Source organism: Ylistrum balloti, unplaced genomic scaffold, assembly GCF_031769215.1.
Source record: "Ylistrum balloti isolate Yb309-2 unplaced genomic scaffold, AGI_CSIRO_Ybal_v1 Utg370200, whole genome shotgun sequence".
NCBI lineage: Eukaryota > Metazoa > Mollusca > Bivalvia > Pectinida > Pectinidae > Ylistrum > Ylistrum balloti.
The window spans coordinates 507,735-534,077 of NW_026782175.1; the positions used below are offsets into that span (position 1 = coordinate 507,735).

The window sequence follows — 26,343 nt, forward strand, 5'->3', positions numbered from 1 at the left end:
TGCAGTGTACTGTATAGACAACACCTGGTCACAGTCATTGTCGCCAAGATTTGTCAGCTTATATATATATATATATATATATTTTGAAATCTTGGATGACGAAAATATTTTAATTTTATAAGTAAATTTGATTATTAATGCAGCTGACTTAATGATGAAGATATCAAACTATATAGTTGAATATAATTCTGATGATATTTCTAATGAAATATTAGAATTTATTATTATTTTACAATTATTGTCAAGCTGTCAATGCTTTTTAAACATAATTTAGGCGTGACAAAATAAGAATAATATACAACGCATAACAGTTTCAGATCTTAAATGATAATTCTATAAATACAAGCGGGCACCATCTTTCAATACAAAGTCAGAAAAAGATACAGTAGAGCCAAATAATGAACTAATTCAACGCAAACAACGGGTTCATCCAACAGGGACTTATGGGCTGACTAAAATGTCGAAACCTTGGAGGTGAATCAGGAAAAAGGAAAAGATATGTACATCATGCTAACTTCATTATTGTACAATATATATTAACATACATATAAATTGATCTCCTTAGCTGTAAATGATCAATCATCCGTGCTGAAATTAGATTTATTCTATTACGTTAAATACGAATTTGCATTTGTAATGGGTTTACAATTATAATTAAGGAATATTTTCATAAAAATAAACTTATTTGTATTCTGTTTAACTCTATTAGTGCAATAATAAAGCTTCGGTGACATATATCAGAAACTGAGGAACACACTTCATGACACTTCCGTTTATCGTTTCATCTTTAAGGTATTATTTATATATATGTGAAGAATATTTTTAATGTTTCAGAATATGCCTCACATGCTTAATTACCAGTTGTAGTTTGGATCTAAATCAAAGAAAGGTTAAATATTTAAGTCGTAGAATACCACACCATAGGAAATGAAATTTGTTAAATGTCACATTCCTACGATTTTTCATATCAGTTTGCAACACTTTCATATCTTTATTTATTCGATTTTATATTTATCATTTCTGTTTCTTGTTTTCCTTGTTTAGCGTTCTGGTAACCTTCAAGTCGATGATAAGGAGGGTTCGAGCGCTCTCTTGGAAATAAGGTACAATAGAACCAAGGTATACTGGTATCATTTCTGGTGACGTTTTAAAACATTTGGCAATTCATCGATGTGTAATGAAAGTTAGGAATTGAAGCGAAAAAGTAACACTATATCATGTTGACGGCAGCAGAGGTAGAAAATCATCATCATATCAAGGCATGGGTACCCCCTCCCCCAAACAGAAATGGCGATTGGTGTGGTTAGTGCATGCTGACGTAGGTGACATTCTTATTAAGCAAATTACATGTTAAAATATTTCTAACGTAACGTATATATGACATAGATATCTTGGTCCGCTTGATGTACCTAGATGTAGGTTTATAGGTAAAAATAATGGTTACAAATGACCACATTGACTTCATGACAATCAATTATTCCTTTCTCGATAGCGACATACTAGCTTCTACTTGCTGATTGAACATTTTTACAGACATTTTTCATAGATTTAGGATTTTCTACGGTTGTTTGATATATAATTACATGATAACGCAATTTCTCCTTCGGAACAACCATTTGTTGTAGTGTAATGATAATAATTACAGCACGTGTTGGCACAGTGCCATACTTGACCATTGCTCAGTGTAGGTACATCCCTAACTAAGTAGGTGTCCTCGCGCAGGGCCATCTCTGAACGCTGTCAGGCGTGGCATACAGTGTCTGTTGTAAGTCTTGTATACCTTACAGTGAATACACCAATGGAGGAATTACAACAGTGATCCAGTCAGGTCGTGTATCCTATTTACTATTGGATAGATCTATACCCTATGGAGATACAGGTAAAATGATTTGTTCTCATCTATAGGACAAACAATGCTAAATAATTATCGATAAAAGAGTTTAACTTTGTCAAATATTTGTCCAGTGACGACAGTGGGATTTATCAGTTTACATAGGTGAAACGATTGCAACACAACAGAGTTTTTAGGGCAGTGGATTTTCATAATAAGCTTATTAATGCGTAAAACAGGCTTTTATAACAATTTTTCTTGCTTTTTAATATAAATGTTTTTTACTTGATTATTTAATTAGATAAATCAGATTGTGGTTTCGGTTGTATGTCAGCTCCTTGATTTTGTCCGTCTGGTACACTCTAGACAGCTAATTACTTTGTTATGTTAAGTATGGGGAGTATACTTTCTGCTATAGCTAATGACACTCTGGGAACGTAAGACATTTACACACTGTGCTGAAATATTACTTACTATTTGTAGGTTCTAAAGTTGACCCACATTACCTTGAAACAGTGTATATATGTGTTAAGCAACTTTTGACTTGACTACATCAGGAATATAGTAAGGTATTTCATCATTATTGTGAATTTCGTAAAAAATATCTGTGTCATAAATGCCTGGTTGTTAAATTGATTTTAAAGAAAAAAAACTAAACTGGAAATTTCCCAGCAGTAACAAATTCGAATATAATGCTATCCTCACGATTTGGGTTTTATGTAACCAGCTGTGTTGCTGTTTATAGAATATGAAGGATAGAAGATATTCTCCTCTAAAATAAAAAAAAAACAGACGACAATAATAGCAAGAAACAAAGATGTGACAGCATTTGTCTTTTATTCTTCTCACTCATAAACCACACATGCTTTTCAATCGTTGTGTAACCCTATCTTACTCAGAAATAAGGAATGGACAGCGCACTTGCTGACTAAAACATGATAGTCATCTTTAGTGAACGTATTTGATCCTATATTTACATCATTGTGCAGGAAAAATGGCGATAATTGTCAAATATGTATCCACGCATATAGCAATGGCGTCGCAGTTGCTTCCATCACGTTAATTAGTATGTAATGAGATGTCAATTCGCAGACTGCCTGGTTATAATCATCAACTGTTAGAGCGTGTTAGTGAAAAGGATGGTATGGTTTTAATCACAGTCCTCACGATGTTTGACTAAGTATCGATAGTAGTTAATGTGCTTTGGAGTATACATTATATATAACAAACAACAAGCTATAGTATCTGCACATGACACGGTTACGTTAACAATGGCTCGTCTTTTGATATCGATTTATTAAGCTTGATGTTAATTACATTTCAGGATTGTTTGAAGTAAGGAAGAAGATAGTATTGGATAGTTCTTATCGTTACAAATGTTTCTCATTTCTCCCCTTTATGCTTTATGTCTTTAGGGTCAGCTTTAACGTGAGCTTTGAAGCTATGTCATTGACATACAACCGAAACGACTTGATATTTAATCGGAAACCGAGCACCTCTTCCTAATGGATTACAAATTTCATTCATTAAAATGTACTGATGAAATATTAATGATACAGCTGTTGTTTGGAAACTCGATTCAAACACAATCATATTCTGTAACACATAGAAATGTCAAAACCGATTCAAAATTAAAAAGAATGAACTCAAAATATGGGTAAAATGACAGCTTGAAATTTTAATCAGATAAAGAAAATAACGATCTGACCCTAAACACAAAGTCCGAGTTTCAGCATGATATTATTTTACAAACCTGACCTATCAAAAAACAGCATAGTATGTACTATAAATAGCTGAATGGGATTTCCTGTGTACTACCATGTTTAAGTTATATGAACCTTGTTTCTGTATCAAACACGTGATAAGAAATTCTTGAAAGTTGTATCACGTTGTATTCATTACACAATGCTTTTTCTCTCAATTATTTTTATTTAAAGTCCAATGTTCTACTTTGCAGTGTAACCTTAGGAAGTTACGTGTCCTTGATTTAAGGTTTCCGTCTCGTTTTGTTTAACCTCTTTGTTCATTCTCGTCAATCTTCGCTCGCTGTGATGAAAACTGTGACTAATTCATCATCTTACCTTAAATATAGCTTTTGTGGCTGGGATCCTGAGAGTGAGATATGTACATATTTTGTGGTATAATCCGGTTCATAATTCAGAAATGTGTATATGATAGAACTACATCTTCTTGCATATAACTTTCGAAAACAAATTTTAAATGAATTATGATTTCCGTTTGCGATGTATTTATAATCAGAGATCTATCGATAGGTTTTGTAATAATACCTCGGCATAAGGATGAAACCGTGAGATGTTTTTGTGTGTTAAGAACATTGAGGTCACGTTTTGAAAAAACGTAAACAAAATAAATTTAGATGATATAGCAATAAAACACGTAGCTGTGACTGGAGACCACCCAAAAACGGTGTAATTAACATTTCCAAGGCATGTTAATGAGGAAATGTCTTTACTTTCATCCTGTTACTGTACCTTAAAAAGGTAGAAAACTCGATCCGGATAGGAGGACACTTTGTTTAACAAGGATATAGAGTTGCAACATTTAAAAAATTCTCCACTAACCCGGTTTTGTGATTCTGTTCCATGCTTAGTTATACAACATCTCGCCAAGGCAAAGGACTAAGGTTAGGATTTCATAAACATTGCTTATCAACGGTGTTTGAAAATCATTAGCATTAGCGCGTAAGGCACGTGAAAAATTTGAAATGAAAGTGAACAAAAGTAGAGGAGCATATATAGAGACGGACGCGAGATTAACATTTCGAGGTAACTTAAAAAACAGCGAATTGTTGCTTCAATCAATTTCAGTTATTGACATTTTTTAATTAGTTAATTTTATCAAGCGAATTTAACGCTTTTTAAATCCGAATATTTGTGAATGAACATTTGCAGTAAAACGGTTCGTAGAGTGACATAATTTGACGATTCGACCTTCAGCTCTGTACAATAACAACCCCGATAGCCTTCGTTTCTTCTAGACACGTGTGAAATATATTCCTTCTTACAATACACACACAGTAATAACCATCTGCAATGGATTTTATAATCAATCTCAAACTTGATCTTTTTTGTACCCTCGGAAAAAACCAATATCTTGTTGCTTTTGTTTACAACGCCGCTGCAACGAATATGTATACTTTTGGAAAACCATGAAATTTGAACACCACGAAAATTTGTTTTTACATAAAATTCCTTCACTAAAATAAACTTGATTTGTCGTAGAACGAAGAACAAGTGAAGTTCGTTACCGTGTTAATTAACAGTAGAGGCCTTCCACATACATGCATGTGTAGGTTTGGTGTATTCAGAATTACAACGTGTACACGCTGTAAATTAGGTACGTCCAGAGGAAAATGTGTTATGTATTATGCATGCATTTGATGAATGGTGTATATACGTTGTACATAATTGTCCACCGGTCGCCATCTTGCTTTTGTTATACGTACGACAGCAAAGAAACGCTCATCCAATCAGAGAATCACACATCGTTTACTATAAAAATGTAGCTGTTATTTACTTACTGTGAATCTTTTCAAAGCTCTGTGATCTTGGGCCTTTCCTTGTCCGATTTTCTCTTGGTATAATTAATGTCTTCATCAATTAATCATCAGTGTTTTTTTTTTCATTTTGATAAAGATATGGCAAGAGAAAGGGACGAGTTATTCATTGCTATTAAACATCTATTCAAACCATCAAGTTTTTGCTACTCATGTCCATCTCGTCCCATCAAGTGACGTCACGTTCCATCACGTCAGCAACTTAATTTCGTTAGAAATATTGACCTAAATTCTGATTTTGTCTTTAGTAGCCTTATATTTCCAATTTGTGGAAACAAATTTCTAACAATTTCCTTGGGATCGTGGTCATAAATGTATTACAAACTTTCAAAATTCACGATCAGTTGACCATGCCAAATTCAAACTTGTGTTATGCAATTATGAATCATACATATCATTGCACATAGATGGTTGAGTTTGAATGTAAAACATACATACTTTGTGTACTATAATCAGTTTTCAATACTTTCATGCTATCTTTGCAATTTTCAGATACAGTGGACTCTGTCTAAAGTCGATTGTGTGCAATCCAGATATCTGTATTATCGGGTCCAATAATTGAGCCCCAATTCCAACAATATTATAACAATGGAGTCTCTATAATGCGGAACTCTCTACAAACCGGCCAAATTATTCAGTCCCAAAGGTATTAGGTTTAGATAGATTCCACTGTATATGCCCTTAATCCTGATGTCATTTGTTGTCTGAGTGCCCTGCTAGTCTTTGTTCCGAGAAAAAGATGAGGTATAATTAACAAGTCTTGTTTGTAAAACCATATTTAACATAAATCTTATTTCAAATTCAAAATCATCAGATGTTGACAAGAAACACAATATATATATAACGACACATTTGTTTTTTTTTGCCATTGAATCCCGTAGCTGTTGAACAAGTGTCACAGCCACTTAGAGCGTGACGTGTGACGTTTTGATAAAAAACACTTGTCACCTTCATCAGACAATTTACGTTGTTATGTATGTAGTCATCAAAATGTCACATAAACATACACGTATTTTTACCGGTTTTTGAATGTAAGAACAATCCATTCATGATACATAACTTATTGTTTCGAGATGTGCTCTAGCTGTTTGTCCCTCCTAGAATTGGTGAATTCTGTTGAAGTAGATGAGGTATCAGGCCGCGTGAGACATTTGATACAAAATACCATAGCAATTTTATCATTGTTTTATAACAACCATAAATTCTTGTAACCAAATTTATCTTATAGTTGTTGCAAAACAGATGTTATTTAAACCAAAATTTTTTTTTAAAGATTTTGTTTTTAAACTCATTCTTATAACGCATATTCAACACACATTCTTTATTCATATCGATAATTGATTTGTACATAATTTTGAATAATCGTGATATTTTTATCCGGGTCATAATCTTTAAAGTTTTACTCACGGAAGATTTTACAAAAGACACACGAATAGAGCCTTCTAATAATTTAGAGTTTAATACAGTAGAGCCAAACAAAGAATTATACTACATCATACAGCTGTCTCGTCTGACTAGGACTCGTCAGTGATGCTACATCATACAGCTGTCTCGTCTGACTAGGACTCGTCAGTGATGCTACATCATACAGCTGTCTCGTCTGACTAGGACTCGTCAGTGATGCTACATCATACAGCTGTCTCGTCTGACTAGGACTCGTCAGTGATACTACATCATACAGCTGTCTCGTCTGACTAGGACTCGTCAGTGATGCTACATCATACAGCTGTCTCGTCTGACTAGGACTCGTCAGTGATGCTACATCATACAGCTGTCTCGTCTGACTAGGACTCGTCAGTGATGCTACATCATACAGCTGTCTCGTCTGACTAGGACTCGTCAGTGATGCTACATCATACAGCTGTCTCGTCTGACTAGGACTCGTCAGTGATACCGAGGGCCTACAATTTGAAGTCTATGAGGCGACTGAAGAAAATGCAAAGTGATCGAAAGAACAGTCAAACTCTAGATGGGGAGATGCAGTAGTCCCATATTTCAAAAGGATTTTTATATTTCAAACAATTTTAGAACAGCGCCATACAGGTTTTTATTCTGAACCAGGACACGTCAGTGAAGTAAAACGTGGCACGCAGGTTAGGCAAACCGTCAGTGATGCTACAGTCACAGCTGCATTGCAAATTCAGTGAAACTTATAAATTGCTTCTGCAATGGAACTCGAACTCAATTTGATTTAGTTTTATCATTCATATTGCTACTATTTCGCGTGTCAGTGATGCTCACATGACTACAATACAAATAGATATGCATGTACATTTCAGTGATTTCAAACATCACAGGTTAAGCGTTTACTAGGACTTTGAATTTATAAAATGTTGTCCTTCTAGAAAGGAAATCAGTGATTCATAATCTCATACAGCTGTCTCGTCTGACTAGGAATCGTCAGTGATGCTACATCATACAGCTGTCTCGTCTGACTAGGACTCGTCAGTGATGCTACATCATACAGCTGTCTCGTCTGACTAGGACTCGTCAGTGATGCTACATCATACAGCTGTCTCGTCCTTCTAGGACTCGTCAGTGATGCTACATCATACAGCTGTCTCGTCTGACTAGGACTCGTCAGTGATGCTACATCATACAGCTGTCTCGTCTGACAGTGATGCTACATCATACAGCTGTCTCGTCTGACTAGGACTTGTCAGTGATACCGAGGGCCTACAATTTGAAGTCTATGAGGCGACTGAAGAAAATGCAAAGTGATCGAAAGAACAGTCAAACTCTAGATGGGGAGATGCAGTAGTCCCATATTTCAAAAGGATTTTTATATTTCAAACAATTTTAGAACAGCGCCAAGTACAGGTGTTTATTCTGAACCAGGCCACGATTCGAACGAAGTAAAACGTGGCACGCAGGTTACGGCAAACCTCGAGGACTTACAGTCACGCATGCATTGCAAATTCCCGAAACTTATAAATTGCTTCTGCAATGGAACTCGAACTCAATTTGATTTAGTTTTATCATTCATATTGCTACTATTTCGCGTGTTTAGATTACTCTCACATGACTACAATACAAATAGATATGCATGTACATTTCGATTTCAAACATCATTGGTTAAGCGTTTACAATACTTTGAATTTATAAAATGTTGTTGACTTCTAGAAAGAGAAATCAGCTGTTTTCATAATCTCTATATAGTCTAGAGTTCGGTCATCATCTTAAGATCTCTCTAGAGGGTTTCCGAATGCGTCAACAATGTCTCCGAGGAGGATTCCGAAACCATTGTCCAAAGCTTTGTTTGTCTCTGTCTCTAAGCTTCTAAATGTAAAAGACCTTCATTTTTATCTAGTTTTTCTACGTCGTGTATTTTGTATACGAGTGCAGTCGACCTCTTGCTGTCGACTTTGAGTTATCGTCTAGGCACGTACCGTTTGATAAGTATCACTATAGAGACCCATGGTGCCCTTCGTGGTATTCAGCTGTAGTGCTTTACGTGAGAAGCCATTGTCTACAATATGGACTTGATGTGGCTTCTTTTTATCATGCTCATATTGGCACGAATATTATCTTACTAGATTCATCCTGTAAATATAATGCATAATTGAAGAAAAAATGCATTGTAAATAGCGGGCTAGGCTTTTGACTTGAAGTTCATATGGAGTGTATTATACCAACCGCTATTATGAACGTTTGCAGCAAACCTCACACGACATACATACACTCTTAATCTTTCTAATCAAAATTGAATCAATATTTATCAATGATGGCAAAATTTCATTAGCAAACCATTTTTCATGCTGATAGTTTCTCGCTTTTTCCTCTAATGTAATTTCTGGTACATCTCTAGACACAAAAAATCTGTGTTGTACCTTCGTGTGTCTGATTTATATCTGCTCGTTTAATACACTGGTTCTGTATTAAAGACGACTAAAGTAGTCCGGTTTTCGAGTTTTTCAGAAATGTTAGTATACATAGTTTTCGTATTGTACAGGGTAAATGTTGATACACGTTTGTTTGTGTTGTACAGAGTAAATGTTGATACACATTTGTTTGTGTTGTACAGAGTAAATGTTGATACACATTTGTTTGTGTTGTACAGGACGAATGTTGATACACATTTGTTTGCGTTGTACAGGGTAAATGTTGATACACATTTGTTTGTGTTGTACAGGACGAATGTTGATACACATTTGTTTGTGTTGTACAGGACGAATGTTGATACACATTTGTTTGTGTTGTACAGGACGAATGTTGATACACATTTGTTTGTGTTGTACAGGACGAATGTTGATACACATTTGTTTGTGTTGTACAGGACGAATGTTGATACACATTTGTTTGTGTTTTGCAGGACGAATGTTGATACACATTTGTTTGTTTTGTACAGGACGAATGTTGATACACATCTTTAGTTAATATTTACTGAGAGTACGATCTGAGTGTACGTTATGTAAATTTATCTGAATCGAAATCACAGATCAACTTAAACCGTCTGAAACGTCACGGTGAATTACGAAGAGCTTTATTGACTAACACTAAGACTTCCTTGGTGAACCCCAAGTAGGAAAAAATGTATAGATCTAGAACGACACGGCGGTAAAACTTTTCCTTTTTACATACCTACATTTCCTAATCCTAAAAAAGATATTTAGTGTTTTATGAAGTATCATGTGTGAAATGTGATATTTAAGACTGAAATTTACCTACATTCAATAAACAAAAACATGAATAACTTAACATTATTGATGGACCTCTTACAATTTATTTTATTTTCCCTTTGATTCTACTGACAGTTTGTTTATCAGTTGTTTATGTATTTTATTGTTTATATTGGAATGCTTTACGTGGATATTGCGAATAGTTCAGTATCTTTGTAGTCACACATATGTATCCATACTCTCTCGATTTACAATGTCTTGGCAAGATAATAAGACTACCAGCAGTATTGAATTAGAAATATATTGTTCATGCAAAACCCCTGATGGTGCCTCTGAATTATGCGATACTGCGGTACCGGTAATTCTAACAGTATTTTGGCACTATTCGTGTCGCACTGTGCGTGTTCTGCTCAAGATTTACATTTTCGATAATATTCAGTCGTTCACGTAAAGCTACCAACTAGAAACACTTATTGATTGGCGGTTGACTCATACATCCCCTCAACATGAAGCACAGCCCAATTCGTTCAGCATTCAGCTAGACCTTCGGCATATAATAAAGTTTGCATTGATCTAACTACGTACCAACACGCATCGTGTGAATACGCATCGGGAACGATATACTCAAAACAAACATCAAAGTAACACTGATCACGGAGTCAATGCGACAAAGTCATCGAAACTCTTTAAAGAAATCCTGAGTGCCATGCTTGATCATTAATATTGTTACCTCTTGTAAATCGATTGAAATAGTGACCAGCGATTGGTCAGGAAGTCTGTGACGCAAATTATTCCCTAATGACAGCTAAACCTGAAATAACGCAAATTTGTTACAATCTGTCAGTCCAATGGAATCCATGCCTGTGAACAAAAACGCTGATAATGGGTTTGTTTCAGGGGTTTTTGAGCCGATTGTGAATGTATCAGTTCTAACTAAATTATCTAAATAGACTTTCTGTATTTTACGAACACGATCTATATATAGGTTCATCAAGTCCATAATTGTTCTTATATTTTCGCTTTATTAAGGTAGAGATAGTGTTTTGTTTCTGAAAGGGGGATTCAGTGTTTCTACTGATTCGTTAATGAACTTTGCAACTTCATGATAAAGACTTCTACTCTCATTGAAGTAGATATAGAGAGGAATGTGCAGGTAATCAGGTGAATGGGTGGGTGGGGGAAAGTAGGTGCTAGCTCAATGGTAGAGTAACTGGGCTAATGAAAAGGTAAAGATTTCAGGTGTAGGGTTCGATCCCAACCCGGGCGGTTTTTATTTCTTTGGAAGCAGCTATAATCATTGATCACCGTAAACTGTGATGAATATTTTCTTATTCGTTCTGAATATCTTGCGATATGCATCCGCATTATATTCAGGGATTTAGTCAACAGCTACAACAACGAGACATTACCGCAAGATGGCGATAAACACAATGAACAGAGATAATTTTGTGTTTTATATACAAAAAGTATATGAAAACGAAAATTTGACAATTGCGAACGCATCGATGCCATTTGCAATGAAAATAGGTTTTTCTCTTCCTTTTGGAACCTGATCTTTCAGAAGTAGAACGGCCGTCAGAGAAAACACTCCAAACTCACAAGTGCCTACAACGTCTGTCATAAACATTTTCTACTTTGATATGACTTCCTTGTCACATTGTTGGCGACATATGCACCATTTCAACTAAAGTAATTACCACTTACTTTATGTAGTCACTTACAGCAGATATGTCTAAGGAATGTTAAGAATTCTGACGATATCGACAGAGAAATGTTCAGCCCTCCCACATAGCCTGTTCCTGCTTTCCCGTTATTTCAATCCGCTATCAGAGAAGGTAACATACACAGCTAATTAATTAGGGATTCCTCATCATACGGTTTGAGTACCTTACATACACTGTGATGAGAAGTACGAAGATCATGTTAAGTTTTATAGCATATCAATTAATTACATCGGTTCTTTCGAGTCCATCATAGAGTGGGGCTCCCAATGAGGGGACTTACTGTATGGATTACAAATGTAATTCAATTAGAACTGGTCATCTCGAACTCGGCAGGACCATTGGAAAAATTCGAGATAGCCGAGTATTGGATTTAAGTGAGTTGGAATGTTTTGTGTAAGTTAGGCAGGGACCGACGAACTACTTCCAATAAACGGGAGTGATACTTTTCTCCTCACGTGACTAAATCGTCTTAAAGGTACATTATTAGCCACGCATGCTTAATAATTATATATTGAAGATGCATGCGATACTCCCCTGGATTCTTAATTGTTCGAATTAAAGAGACAAATTTCTTCTACTGACTAAAGTTACAATAAGTAAATATAGTTAAAAGGAAACAAGAGGTTGTCAATGTGTGTCTTTGCGGTCGGATTTCATAAAAAAACGAAGTCTCTGTAATCTTTCTAGTAAACGCTAGATACAAATTCTGATTTTTATTCTTTTCTGTCTTTTCAGGAGAATCATCATTAAATGTATAAGCTATACACAGCCGCAGACACATCGTGTATAACGTCAAGATGGAGGAAGAGGAAAATGAGGTCAGCATATTTCAGCTTTTCACCAGGGAGTCTATGTTCGCAATTGAACAAAGAATTGCCGAGGAAAAGGCACATCGGAAAGCTGAACGGGAGGCGGCCGAGGAAGGTGAGGAAGAAGAGCCTCAACGAGAGGAGGACGAACTAAAACCGGACGAACAACTGGAAATCGGAAAGAAGCTCCCAACCTACATGCAAAATAACTTCCCTCGTGAACTAATGGGCAAGCCCATAGAAGACTTTGATGATTACTATGCCAACAAATTGGTAGGTATATGTAGATATAGATTTGCATATAAAGTTTGATTGATAAGCTTTGTTAGTAAGGTATGTTTTATTTACAAATTTTAAGAACACATGCTTGTGTTTTGTTTGTTTTCAGAATACATACAATCGTAATATAAAATACCAAAAATCTATCACCAGGCATCTATTTGACGTTCATAAAATTGCGAAAATAAAGTTTCTCTCCCCACATATAAATAGAATTCAGTTAAAAATAAGTATCAAATTTCGCTTGGAATTTTTTAAAAAAAATCATCATTCAGAGGAGAATATAAAATGTATTAAATGACCAAAGCGGTGAATAATTTTTTGTAAAAAAAAACCCTTTTATTGGAAATATATACCACGGATGTTAAAGATAAAAGCGTTCTATACAAACCGTTAGAATAGATGAGTTTGAATGTTTATCAAGTATATGCTAGAGCCTTTGTAATATTTATGACATTGGGCATGTAGAATGATGCATTAGATGTCCCGATCGATATTAACGCGATAGTTTGTACTTCAACCTACCAGTCTACACCAAACCAGCTACCGGGGATGTAGTTAATTCTGCTTAAGTGTCTGATGCAAACACTGCGTTGGACAACTCATTTTTATTTGGCTGTGTATGTTTCGTCTAAATGTCGCATCATTCAGGAAAGGACCGCGGTTTTCAGGCCACACATTGTAGTTTGAGTCAGGTTATACTTTCACTACATTTACAACTTTCAAAGTAAAAAGAACTTGTCTTTGATTCAAATCCTTTAAAACACTGTGTACGCTTATCAAATCTGATGGAAAAATGGAACCTTATCTTCATCAAGCTCTTTTAATAGAATAACTGAGTACTGTGTGATGATATCAAGCAAGCTCTGAATTTCGTCACAGTCTTAAATGCTTCGTTTTGTTGTAAAGTCAGCGATTTAGGGTTATAATCAGTGTAGAGTCGAAACTAGAACAAATGTATAATTCAAAATAGGGACTTACATAGTAAGATAAGGTAGTCAATGAAGGGTTTGGTTTGCATTTCACCGACAAAGTCAAAGGTCACAGATTGGGAATTAGATATATCTTTATAGAGTTAAAGTACAAAATATTCAATGTGAAGTGTATGCATTATAGAGACAAAGTATTCAATGTATGTTGTCTGCATTATAGAGTAAATTGTGTTGGAGAAGATTGTCTAGATTTAGAGACAAAGTATTCAATGTATGTTGTCTGCATTATAGAGTAAATTGTGTTGGAGAAGATTGTCTAGATTTAGAGACAAAGTATTCAATGTATGTTGTCTGCATTATAGAGTAAATTGTGTTGGAGAAGATTGTCTAGATTTAGAGACAAAGTATTCAATGTATGTTGTCTGTATTATAGAGTAAATTGTGTTGGAGAAGATTGTCTAGATTTAGAGACAAAGTATTCAATGTATGTTGTCTGTATTATAGAGTAAATTGTGTTGGAGAAGATTGTCTAGATTTAGAGACAAAGTATTCGATTTAAGATTTGGATTTGTAGATAAAACTTCCGATATAGGATCTGACAATTGATTCGATGTAGAGAGGCCATGAGGGGACAGGGCATGCTCTATCAAATCTAGTGATCAAGTGTCAGAATGCTTGATTTTTTTTATCCTAGCATTATCCTTTATACGATATGAACTGTATTCACAATTTTTTTCCGCATCAGAAAATAAAGATCATAACAAATTCGCTAACACAGGCTAACGTCATGATATAGATAGCAACACTACCCCAGATACCGTACGGTAGTGACTAGGTGTTAGAGAAGCTGTACATGTTTAAAATTGATGAGCATATATAATTGTATTTAGCAATACTTTATAGGTTTTAAGCTGGAATTGAGGATCGAAAATAAAATGTTACAGATTAATTTTCTATAAATGGTGTTTAATTAGAGTAATTAAGTAACCTTGCAGTGTCAGGCTATCCTCTGCAATGTCTCACGAGATGTCGGAATCCGCTTGTGTAAATGATGGTTTAGAAATAATTATCTATCAGCATCACACAGTATTTTACTTTTGTTTAATATTTGCTACATTATGATCAAGGCAGTGTAATCACATTTCTTGGAGAGGTAATTAAAGTTTAACCCAATTTTGTGTGTTTTTGTGTGTGTGTTGATGATGAAGAATGACACTTGAAACAAAATTAAAATTCCTTTTTGGTTGATAAGTGTACTTTCTCCACTCGATGCATTATTACCTTATATCAATACATTATTATATAGGTTATAGTCTTAACAAATAGATAAATAAAACTGCATTATCATCAATTCTATCAATCAGTTATATATCATATACACTTTGTACAATGATTGGATCACTTAAATCACTATAGAAGACAAAAGGATTATAAGTAAATGGTTATCAAATCAGATATGTTTTTAAAAAATATAGATTTCAACATTGGTTAGAGTCTGAAAATTATCGATCACTAAAAGATAAAAATTTTAATAAGTCGATGAATAAAAAAAGCACTGTTTAAAAATAAGTGCAAACTTTACCTACTCAGTTTATAAGTCAAGAATATTTTGATGGATTTCAATTTTTATCATTGACATAATAACCCACGACTTCAATAAAATGTCTGCTATGTTAATCTTCACAAGTAATATTTATATTTATGCATAATATTAGTGTTTTTTAACGAGCGATAAAGTTTAGTATATGAAGGTTAGAAATCTGAATGGATAAGATGGCGTGGCAAGTATAAAAATAGAAATTATTATATCACAGCCAGTAAAGAAATTGATGTGTGACATTTCGATGACTACATCGTTATCTTGCATATACAATGTATGAACTGGGCATGAGTTGACAGGACTGTCAGCTATAATACTATGTATACTAAGATATACTATAATGATGTGTAACAACATGGCAAGAAGATTCGATCGAAAACAGATTAAATTAGACCTATTCCTTATACAACGCCTGTCATAGAAAATGTTTCACAGTGGTCTGACAAGTTCTTACACCTTAATCTTGATTTTAGTGCATGGGGCATTTATAAACATGAAACAGACTCTGTGAATAAAGATTGTCTACGCAAGTTTGAGATTTATTGCACTTTTATATGCATACTTGACAACTGAGAATATGTTTTAAACTTCTCCCTACCAGTTACTAGGTCAACTGTCGGATATATCAAACCACCCAGTCCATTTTCTCCACCACCAAAGTATCTGATACTCTTGGATTAAAGCAATCATTGTCCTCTCATGACCAGTAAATAGATGCAGCTAGATTTGCATGACACGGTTTTAGTTACATGTAATTGTGTGTGTTATTAACGTCAGTAATGTACAATGAAGAAAATATTTAAAGAACGAAAATTCTAGACGCTATAATGTACGTAATGGTGAAACGAGAAACCGTTGCGTAACGTAAACGACCATGAAGGACAGGACACCTGCGGTTAAGCTGTAATATATGAACCCAGTGTGTTGATATAAATACGTACAACGAGACGTCTTTGAGATATTTATTGTAAAACCATACATTTTTGTAGAGGTCAAATTTCGTGGTTTTTCAATTTTATGTTTGCCGTAGGCAATATCAATACTTAACATTCATGTCAATGTATTTAATATTTTGTTAATTAATAGACATATGGATTCGTTGATTTAGAGCTTCTCCGTGAAAATTAGAAGCAAGACGTTTGGTCTCGATTGCTTCCTGATCCTTACAGAATGCATTGGGGTGTGTCTAGTTTCTTCTTTATGTAAATACCAAAATTCTTCTGTACTTCTTTTTCCAGTTTGAGAAAAAACATTTAAGAATTGTCCTTACTTTTACTTTCAGAATATTTTATTGTCATGGTGGTATTGACAGTAGGAATTGGGCAACAGGCAGAGCCTATGAAAGCCCTCTCCTTACAGTGCATAAACAAGTATACAGACACATCAATCAAAATTAGAGATAACAGATAATAATAATATTAGGAATAAGAATGTAGAAGATAGATTCAAATGGATGATTATATAACCGAAATGCAAAATAGGCATCACCATCGTTTGTATTATTGAGTTCCAGAACAGTAACATAAACTAAAAAATACAAATTAGGTATCACAAGATATTACAAGACTGGGTCAAAATATGTCCATTTGTGGTGGGACAGGCTGCAGGTTCAAACAGTCCGTTTGCACATAATCCTGAGCTGAGTCCCTAAAATGGACAGGCGGACCCACACTTGAGACATCAAATACAAATGAGAGATAGAAAAGATAGAAGTATAGAATGGGATGTACATTTGCTAAAATAGGCGACCAGTGTCAGTTATGAATCTCTGAACTATATCAAGAATAAATTTATTCATGTTTGCATCAAGTATAGGAGAACCTTTGAGAAATGTATCAATTGTAGGAGGTATAGAATCACTAAGGTCAGAAAGGGAATTAAAGAGGAGTTGTCTCTGGTTGTCTCTGGAATTGTCCTTAGAGAGATATGTCATTGTCACGTGTCGTTATTTCTGTTTTCAGAGCTTTGCCGTGGTGGCCAGAGATTGGACAATCTTCCGATTCAGTGCCACCAAGGCACTCTACATCCTAACGCCATTCAACCCTGTCCGGAGAATTTCTATATGCATCTTAACACATCCATATCCTTTCATGTAGACTCTTAATTATAAATAATGCTAATAAAATATCGAATGAAAAAGATGTAATGAGATGACATTATATCTGCATGATAATTTAAAAAGAAGTTTGGAAAATTTTTGGACTTTTTTTTCTAGAAATGTGTGTTTATTGATAGTTATCGGCAAAGATTGTTCATAGTAATAAAAAGCTGATGTAGTGAATTAGTTCTAAATCGGTATAAAGTGTTGGCTGGCCGAACATACTCCTCGCGTGGCATTTAGATGCACATTACAGATATCTAACACGTTCTCTGGCTATATTTGTAAACATCTTTTGTGACGGCTTGAAATTGACGAAACATAGTTTTAACTTACTACATGTAACACCACATAATATTTTCAATGCTAATTTAAAACAACATAATATTCATCAATCCATCCATCCATCCAGAGTCCTTCCAATATAGAAATTTACGAAGATCTTTACTTCCATATGAAATAACAATAGTGTACTGGTGTTAATGCATTTTCTATCTCTATCATTGAGTTGTCAGTATCAGAACCATTAACATTTTAAACCACTACTTAATGTAAGCTAACACCACACTGTCGATCCTATACTCGATAGTTATCAGTGCCAGCATAGTTAGTTTACCACACCAATGTTAGTAACGTAAACAGTATGTAAATGAATCAAACTTCATTCTTTATATTAATTTCTTGATATGGTTCTTGATAATCTTAATGCAGCTTCGTTGATAATTGATTTTGATACATATTTAAAAAGTGTTGTTTTTATCCAATTGTGTTTTCGTATCCCATGAATCTTTATGCAAAGGTTTGACAGCTTCAGCATAGTCAGTAGTTCTCGAAGTTCTCGGGTAAATAAATGAATTAACTTGTTCTAGTATTTGTATAGTCGTTAATTAGTTTTTTATTCTCTCAGGTAGCTTCTGGGATATTTTTCATATGCTGAAATATGAAAAGTTGATGCTCAGAGTTAACCTAACAGAGATCACAAACTGATGTCTACGACCTTCTACAGTCATTATATACGGTTTTGAACAAGGTGTGAAGAACGATAAAAACATGCGATGGCTAGACAGAGCCTTAAAGGACACTCACTCCGCTTCAGTAGCTAATTGAAAACGTTTAAATGAGATTCAGCTGATTCATAAAATATTCAAGATGTAAATGTAAAGCCAAATGTATCATCATTGATTTGAAATTCAGTTTTTACCAAATAAGATGCAAACATTATTTATAAATGATTATCATCATAAAAATAAAAAAGATAAGATAATGTAGATAATCCAGATTTTTTCTCCAGATGTCTGTTAAAACATATCGATATTAGCTGAAAGTGTTTTTTTACAATTTTACAACAAGAGAGCTACTCTAATTCATTCGATAAGGTTGATAAAACGTGTATTAGCAACAAAGTTGGAAACATGACTGATGTGCTCTATCATTGTCAGTATACCTAACAGCTATGGTAGGACTACCCCGGTTTATATTTTTAAGTGCATAACATTTACTTGTCATGACCTGGGTGTTTCTGGTTTCCACAATGTAGCAATAGTCGATTTTGCATCTTGAAATTCTCATATTTTTCTGGTTTTTCCTTTTTATTGTCATCGATCTATAATTAGATTAGGATAACGATTTTGTTTTTTGTTGATAGAATAGTATGTTAATTACTCTCATATATTCCTTAACGATTTCTACTGTTTTCAACCTCTGTGTTATCCTCACCATCATCGTCAACTGTGTATTCATGGCAATGTCCGGCAGTTTCCCCACCATGGAGTAAGTATATTACCTTATATATATATACCCTGTATATCATTTTGTGCTGGATTTTCCCTACATTGTCCGGCAGTTTCCCCACCATGGAGTAAGTATATTACCTTATATATATATACCTTGTATATTATTTTGTGCTGGATTTTTCTTACATTATTAAGATACAGATTTTTACGCGGAAGCAGGAATATGTATTGTACATAGTTTAACAAAATGGTTGTCACACTTTTGTCACTAGATATTAACTTTGATTTGTACAAAATTTAATTCAATTTCATTATGTAAATCTAGCTCTGAAATATTCTTTATTTTCTAATTTACATAAGTAAACATAAGGCATTCTTTTATAATGTTCGGCATATTGCTGTATTGTATAATTGTATGATATGTAAATGTGTTTTCAGGAAAATATTTACTGTCATCTACACCGTCGAGGCGTGCGTCAAGATTCTGTCCCGTGGGTACATATTAGCAGATTTCACGTATCTCAGAGACCCTTGGAATTGGCTAGATTTTTCAGTAATATCTTTGGCGTAAGTATATTTATAATGTGATTAAAATTGTTTTTGCTCTGATATGTTAAAAGTCTTCGATTTGTGAGTGATAGAAACAAAACTACACAGATAAAGTCATCACTCTCCTTCTTTTTAATCCTTTCTGATATTTTCATTAAGCCTCTTGATTGTAAATCTATCTTTCATATCTAGTTATATGTCCGTTTCTTATATGATATTGTGGAAACTAGGTTTCCAAAATAAGATTTGATATTGGTGTTATTCTACTGTTGAGTCCGTTTGTTTATTTACATGTAATAAATTCATGGTTCTGTCACTATAATCCTATGTACACTATATTAAGACCCTATTGTTCCACGGACGAGTCTAGAACGACGATATAACTGTATGATGCAGTTCTATTCAATATCTACATGTACTGCATCTCTATTTACTCGTGTCTTTTAACGAATTTTATAAATTTGTTGACTTTTCGAAAGTATTGTTATTGTCCTGAGCTTGTTTACAGATACATCACAATGTTCGTCAAATTAGGAAACCTCTCAGCACTTAGAACCTTCCGGGTATTACGAGCACTTAAAACCGTAGCTGTAATACCAGGTGAGATTGAATATATAATGCATTTACAGAAGACTAAGCATAGATTTTTTTTAAATATAAAAACAAGGAGTAAAAATAATAATCTTTTTTAGAGATTAAACAAATTTAGTTTTAGAATATTTGATAAACACAACGGGGATCAGGATTTTAAAAATCTGTTTTCCTAGAATTATGTTTCAAGAATATTCAACAAATTGGTCAGATTGTTTAAATCATGTAAATTGATTTCGTTTCAAAAATAAAATCATTTAAGCGAGGGTTAATACATAGATGAGATATGTAAATTTTAAGGATTAATATTTCTATCAAATATATAAATTATGAATTATCAAATATTAAATTTAATTTATTAATTATTAAATAGGATACTCCTTCCAAGCAATAAACGCATATTTATAGATATTATAAAAGTGTATGATTATCTGCTTGTAGGGTTAAAAACTATAGTGGGTGCCTTACTTGAAGCCGTTCGACGGCTGCGTGACGTCATGATTCTGACCGTGTTCATGCTCTCCATCTTTGCCTTGATTGGAATGCAGTTGTACATGGGTGCACTGCGCAGCAAGTGTGTTATAAATACGGATAATGATAACATGACCGATGAAGAATTCTTCAATCACGTTTGGGACAGAGGTATGCGTTTTGACAAACATAAGACCAATTATTCCATTGATCATTCACTGTTTTAATTTAGTATTGTTAACTGTTCTGAATTCATCATATTTTTGACCTCAGAATTTTGCAATATTTTAGATATCAGTCAAAGGAAAATTTCATTATCTTTCAATCAAAAACAAATTAACCTTGTTTCATTTATCCATGTAATGGAATTTAAATTTCCAGTCTCGATTGTAATCCACAAATTAGATTTCATAAGCATAAATATACAGTGTATATTCATCATCTTGTTTTTTCTTCTCAAGAATTTCTGAGGCTGTCGTAATATCAGCTACTATTGATATAATGTGAAGTACAGATTAACGACATTAAATAAACCGAACATCACAACAAACAAATTGATTCAAGAAGAAATCATATATGAATGAATCATATTTCTTGTTTTCCTTTTTAGACAACTGGTACCCGCATGATAAGTTTACCGAACCGTATCTATGTGGAAACGCGACGGGAGCAGGGTAGGGTTTTCTTTCAAAATCATATGAAAAGTTGATCATGCTATAACATTTTAGATAAATTTTTAAAGCGATGTTAAATATGAGAAGGCTGTCCATTTTGATGACGTGAATATGGTCGTATTTTAAATGTATCATGAGATGCATTTTCAATTTTTATGTTATATAACTTTTTCTTTATTTATCTCTGTGTCAAAGCATTATTTCAAGCTGATATTGACCTAATTAAGACACTAGACAGACATGTTACCTAATTTGCTATTATTTGATATTCCACTATTTTTTCAATTAATGATGTATTTCGGGTTCTAGAGATTGTCCAGAGAACCACACCTGTATTCCTTCTTTACATTCCAATCCCAACTTCAACTACACAAGTTTTGATCATTTTGGAGTGGCCCTTCTCTGTGCCTTCCGTTTGATGACACAAGACTATTGGGAAAACCTGTACATGCTGGTAAGTCAACCTGCACTACATCGTGAACTTAAATAAAGATTTTCACATTTTATAAAATAGAATAAATTTGTGAGGTAAATTTAAGTGGTAAAATCAGTGTTTTAAGTTCGGATATACGTCCTAGTCACACGAGTTTTCTTTTGTTTAAAAAAAAAGCGGGGAGCGGGTTGAGGGGGTTTTGATTAGTTAAATCACAGACCTATAAGCATGAGCTTAAGGGAGTGATTAGTGAAATACCATATACAACAACCACGAGTTTTGGAGATATGTTTCTACAACAATATTTCCAAGTTTATCGCACGATATCAGTTAGGGCGTAATAATATGACCACTAGGGAATGATTAAAATATTACAAAATACAATTGTGAACTACTTACCGCGCATTCAAATCTCCGCTAGTGCGTAAAGTGCCTTTCCCGGTGAAAGTTCATCGTGTCAGACAATAAAACCGCATTTAGTGTTCAATCCCCGTCTAGCTCACTTGTAATGTTTAAGCAGGAGTTATAATAATTAATTGGTGTTTTTGGAGTTGAAAAACATACTAATGATTTCAAAAGTGATAATACAGTCTTGTTTCTCTATGTTTCAAGGTATTGCGTGCAAATGGTCCTTGGCATTGTCTTTACTTCATGATCGTAATATTGTTAGGATCCTTCTATCTGGTCAATCTTATCCTTGCTATCGTCGCTATGTCGTACGACGAACAACAAAAGCAGGATAAAGCAGACGAGGAGAACGAGGTAAGATTAATATGGAGTTTAATGCCACATCGAATGTTATACTTGGTCAACTGCATTAAAAGAATTACGGAGATACTCAAGCCATATATCAAATCAATCTGTAGAAACTTCTATAAAATGTTACAATATTGTTGTTTGGTTACGTGGTTATATAGAAGTTTGGTAGTAATTACAAATAAATTTTCATTTCGTTGAAACGTTTCCAATCTAGTTGTCATAATATTTTGTGGATTATTGAACGTTTTACTGTAATATTTTCTTCTGCGACGTCACACTGAGATAATGTATACTAATTGTCATTGTCTGATGTCACCAAATGTGATATTAACAAAAGAAATCCACTGAGATAATGTATACTAATTGTCATGGTCTGATGCCACCAAATGTCATATTAACAAAAGAAATCCACTGCATAATTTTACGATAATGTAATATAAACTTCATTATCATTTTTTCTCTAGCACTGATACTCATCTTAGAAACCAGTAAGCAAGTATAAATCTGAAGCATTTTCCACAAGACGAAATGAATTGTACTAAATTCTTTCTTGGTATCATTTACAATCAACAGGCTTTAGACCAAGCCGCATCACCGGAAGCACATATAGGTACAATAACTGTGGTTGTACCTCCAGGAATGACGAGAAGTCCAACTGGGTCCAATCTCACTTTACCACCATATAACGGAAAAGACAAAGATACCGCAAGCATTCAGTCAGAAAAACAATCGGAGGAACATACACATCACCCTATAGTGAAAGTACGTCACGCACCCCTTTTCCGGTATCCTTCTAAATTTCCAGCTTCATGTGCATTTGTTTCCAGTTTTACCTGCTTAAGCTTTCACCACTGGGCGCTATCATCATAATTGTTACCCATAATACTGGAGTTTTGACAACGAAAGTGCTATTTTCTATAAAAATATGCAATTATTTTATTTCAGCTTCTTGCTATTTTGCATGAATTTTACGAAAAGAATTACGACATTACAACGTCGTCCCCTTTGGAGGAAACAATCCAGCTAGGAACGTCGTGCATGTGCTTGCTTCAACTTGCATTGAGTTGGCGCAGTTCTGCCATTCGTAGAGTATTTGTCAAATTTTTAACGATTATAACAAAAAAATCTACATATTTTAGAAAAACCAATGAATGAAAAATAAATGTTAGTTTTATAGGAGGTGGACGTATTAAAGTAACTGCGTTTTTAGGACGACAAAGAAATCGAATATAGTTTATCAATATTGATGAAGCTATATAATTTTCAGTAAATATTACAAAGTTTGCCTCTGTTACGTACCAATTTATAAGTAAAGTAAGAAAATACAAGTAAAAAAATATTTGGTAAAAAGACACTGTAGATAGTGCGGATGCTATTATAAGATTTGACAATAGACCGTTAAGGGTGTTTTCTCCAAGATTCAAATTTTGCAGATTTATATAAAGCTTGAAGCAAAAAGGAAGGATTTCTCACAAAAGTCATGAGATAGACGGATCTTTTCTCTATAATTTTATTTCCAGCATATGCCTTTTTCGTGATTTCAATCTAATCAAGAAAATAGCAAAAAATGACCCTCAGAAATAACATTCACTGACACCAAAGTGTGTGCTATATTCCAACGAAGATGTAACATTACTATTATTACTATTATTTGAGTCACATAATACAAATATCAATGCACGAAGACCCAGGTGCACTTGTTACACCAGCATTGATATCAAAAAATGTTTAAATGGCCAGGTTTAGAAAATATATACAGTGTTAGTTTCGTAAACTGTGAATCATCATCCTGTTGTTAATTCTGGATTGAGACATGTTCCATTATACTCCGAAACACGACTTTAAATGGATTTATTTCTAAGAATCATATCTCCTAGAGAGGTACATAACTTCAGTTTGTATGAAGCGATGATCTGAAGTTTCATGTTTAAAATGTAATAAGTAGCCCAAAATATAATGAAATGTAACTTGAAGACGATGCAGTAACATATACTTACAGAATATTTCTATAAGACTAGTCCATTACATCTTATTTAACAACTTATTGCAGTTACAAGTCATTGCACGTGGTGAAACATTTTTTATTTAGATAAATGTAAGTAGCGAAAATTATTTCAATGAAATGTAATCATACAATGTCGATTGCGGAATGTTGAATTAGATGAATAAACTGTTATCCGGTACTTCTAATGTTTTTTTACTTATTGGGCTAGAAGTGCACCTCCCTGTTGAGATTTTGAACAAGTTTTATTTCCACAGTCACCTCTTTGGTTTCAACACTTGGACCCTTATCATCGATGACGAGTCATAGAAGTATAAACAGCCATAATTCATTATATCTATGTGATTATAAATTTATATTACAAGGTGCTATTCTCTTGTGTATCTTTTGGAACTATCCATAAACAACGCCATGAACCTACCTCGATGGCAGATTAGTATGTTACTCTATGCTGAAATATTATTGTTATTGGAGATCGTCTGTATTTTAAGCAAACACGTCAGAAATATATTTGTTTCCTAGAAATAAAATCAAAAATATAGGAAGATATCGAAAACTAAATTATAAAAGATGAATTGCAATATTTTGTTTTCATTGAATTCTTCACAGAAAAATAACTTACACAGAAAAACTGGAGTTGACATGCATCGCATTGTTTGTTTACCTTTGCCCAGATCTCCAGCATTTCACCCCATCCCATGCACCATTAACCTTTTCGTTGCCTTGGATACTAAGCTTCCTGTCTCCCTTTTTCAGCCGAGCTTCAGTCTGCCTGGTTCCCCGTTTAATAGTCGGGGCAAGAAGAAACCTAAGCATGGTTCGCAAAACGCTGACCGCCAGCCCCTTGTGCCGCCTTATTTGGAAATATTCTTACCATTTGCTGATGAATCTAACGCAGTTACTCCTTCTTCAGACGAGATGTATAATGTAGACACTTTAAAAAAATACTTAACAAACGTCCACGGAAGGAGCAGTTTGGCATCTCTTGGCCTCAAAAACGATGGACGTCCCTCCTCCCGACGAAATAGCGTCGCTTCTTTGCTAAGTCGTGCCTCACACGGCAGCCGGCGTTCACAACATTCCAACAAGACGCCAAGCAAATTTGATGCTCTTACTCGTACGATGAGCAAGCACAAAGGCCATCATCTTATGCCTGAGGTATATGTAGACAGATCTAAATCTGATGATGTAAGTTTTAGTTACATGACAATCGCCACGCATCCTGGTGAAGGACATATCCTACTTCTGCTGTAACATGAATGCTTAGATATATTGAACACTAGAACGAATCGTTCAATAATGTCATAACATTTTCTGTTGCAATTGATAATTAGAAATATTATTCATTACCTCAAATATTACACGAGAAATTGCAATCTTTTATTCGTTATTGAATATTTGAACGATTCTCAACTAGGTCAATGTATTTTCAAAATCATTTTTCTATAAAATATATTCTCTCTGAATATCCAGAAAGCTTTTCTCTCAGTAGTAGTTTATCTGCTACCTCACTAACAATGCCAATCATATCAACACACATCATACCTTACTACGTCACACTATTAAACGGGCAGTATTTAATATCACTTCACCGTTCACGTTGTCAAGGTAACTAACAAGTACGTTATATGCCCGATATCACACTATCGGATGAAGGATTCT

The 26,343-nt window shown here is 34.2% G+C and overlaps 1 protein-coding gene across 1 annotated transcript in view; it reads left to right on the forward strand.

The window, feature by feature from the left end:
* Positions 1–12,548: 12,548 nt before the first annotated feature.
* The window catches only part of LOC132551473 (sodium channel protein type 4 subunit alpha B-like), a 39,676-nt gene continuing 25,881 nt past the window's right edge, over positions 12,549–26,343 (forward strand). Inside the window, exons 1-11 of the mRNA XM_060215617.1 lie at positions 12,549–12,833; positions 17,333–17,451; positions 19,159–19,239; positions 19,641–19,769; positions 20,260–20,351; positions 20,784–20,984; positions 21,424–21,487; positions 21,797–21,941; positions 22,533–22,682; positions 23,253–23,441; positions 25,438–25,869. Of these exons, the coding sequence (XP_060071600.1) occupies positions 12,549–12,833; positions 17,333–17,451; positions 19,159–19,239; positions 19,641–19,769; positions 20,260–20,351; positions 20,784–20,984; positions 21,424–21,487; positions 21,797–21,941; positions 22,533–22,682; positions 23,253–23,441; positions 25,438–25,869 (1,887 nt within the window). The remainder of the gene's footprint in view (positions 12,834–17,332; positions 17,452–19,158; positions 19,240–19,640; positions 19,770–20,259; positions 20,352–20,783; positions 20,985–21,423; positions 21,488–21,796; positions 21,942–22,532; positions 22,683–23,252; positions 23,442–25,437; positions 25,870–26,343) is intronic.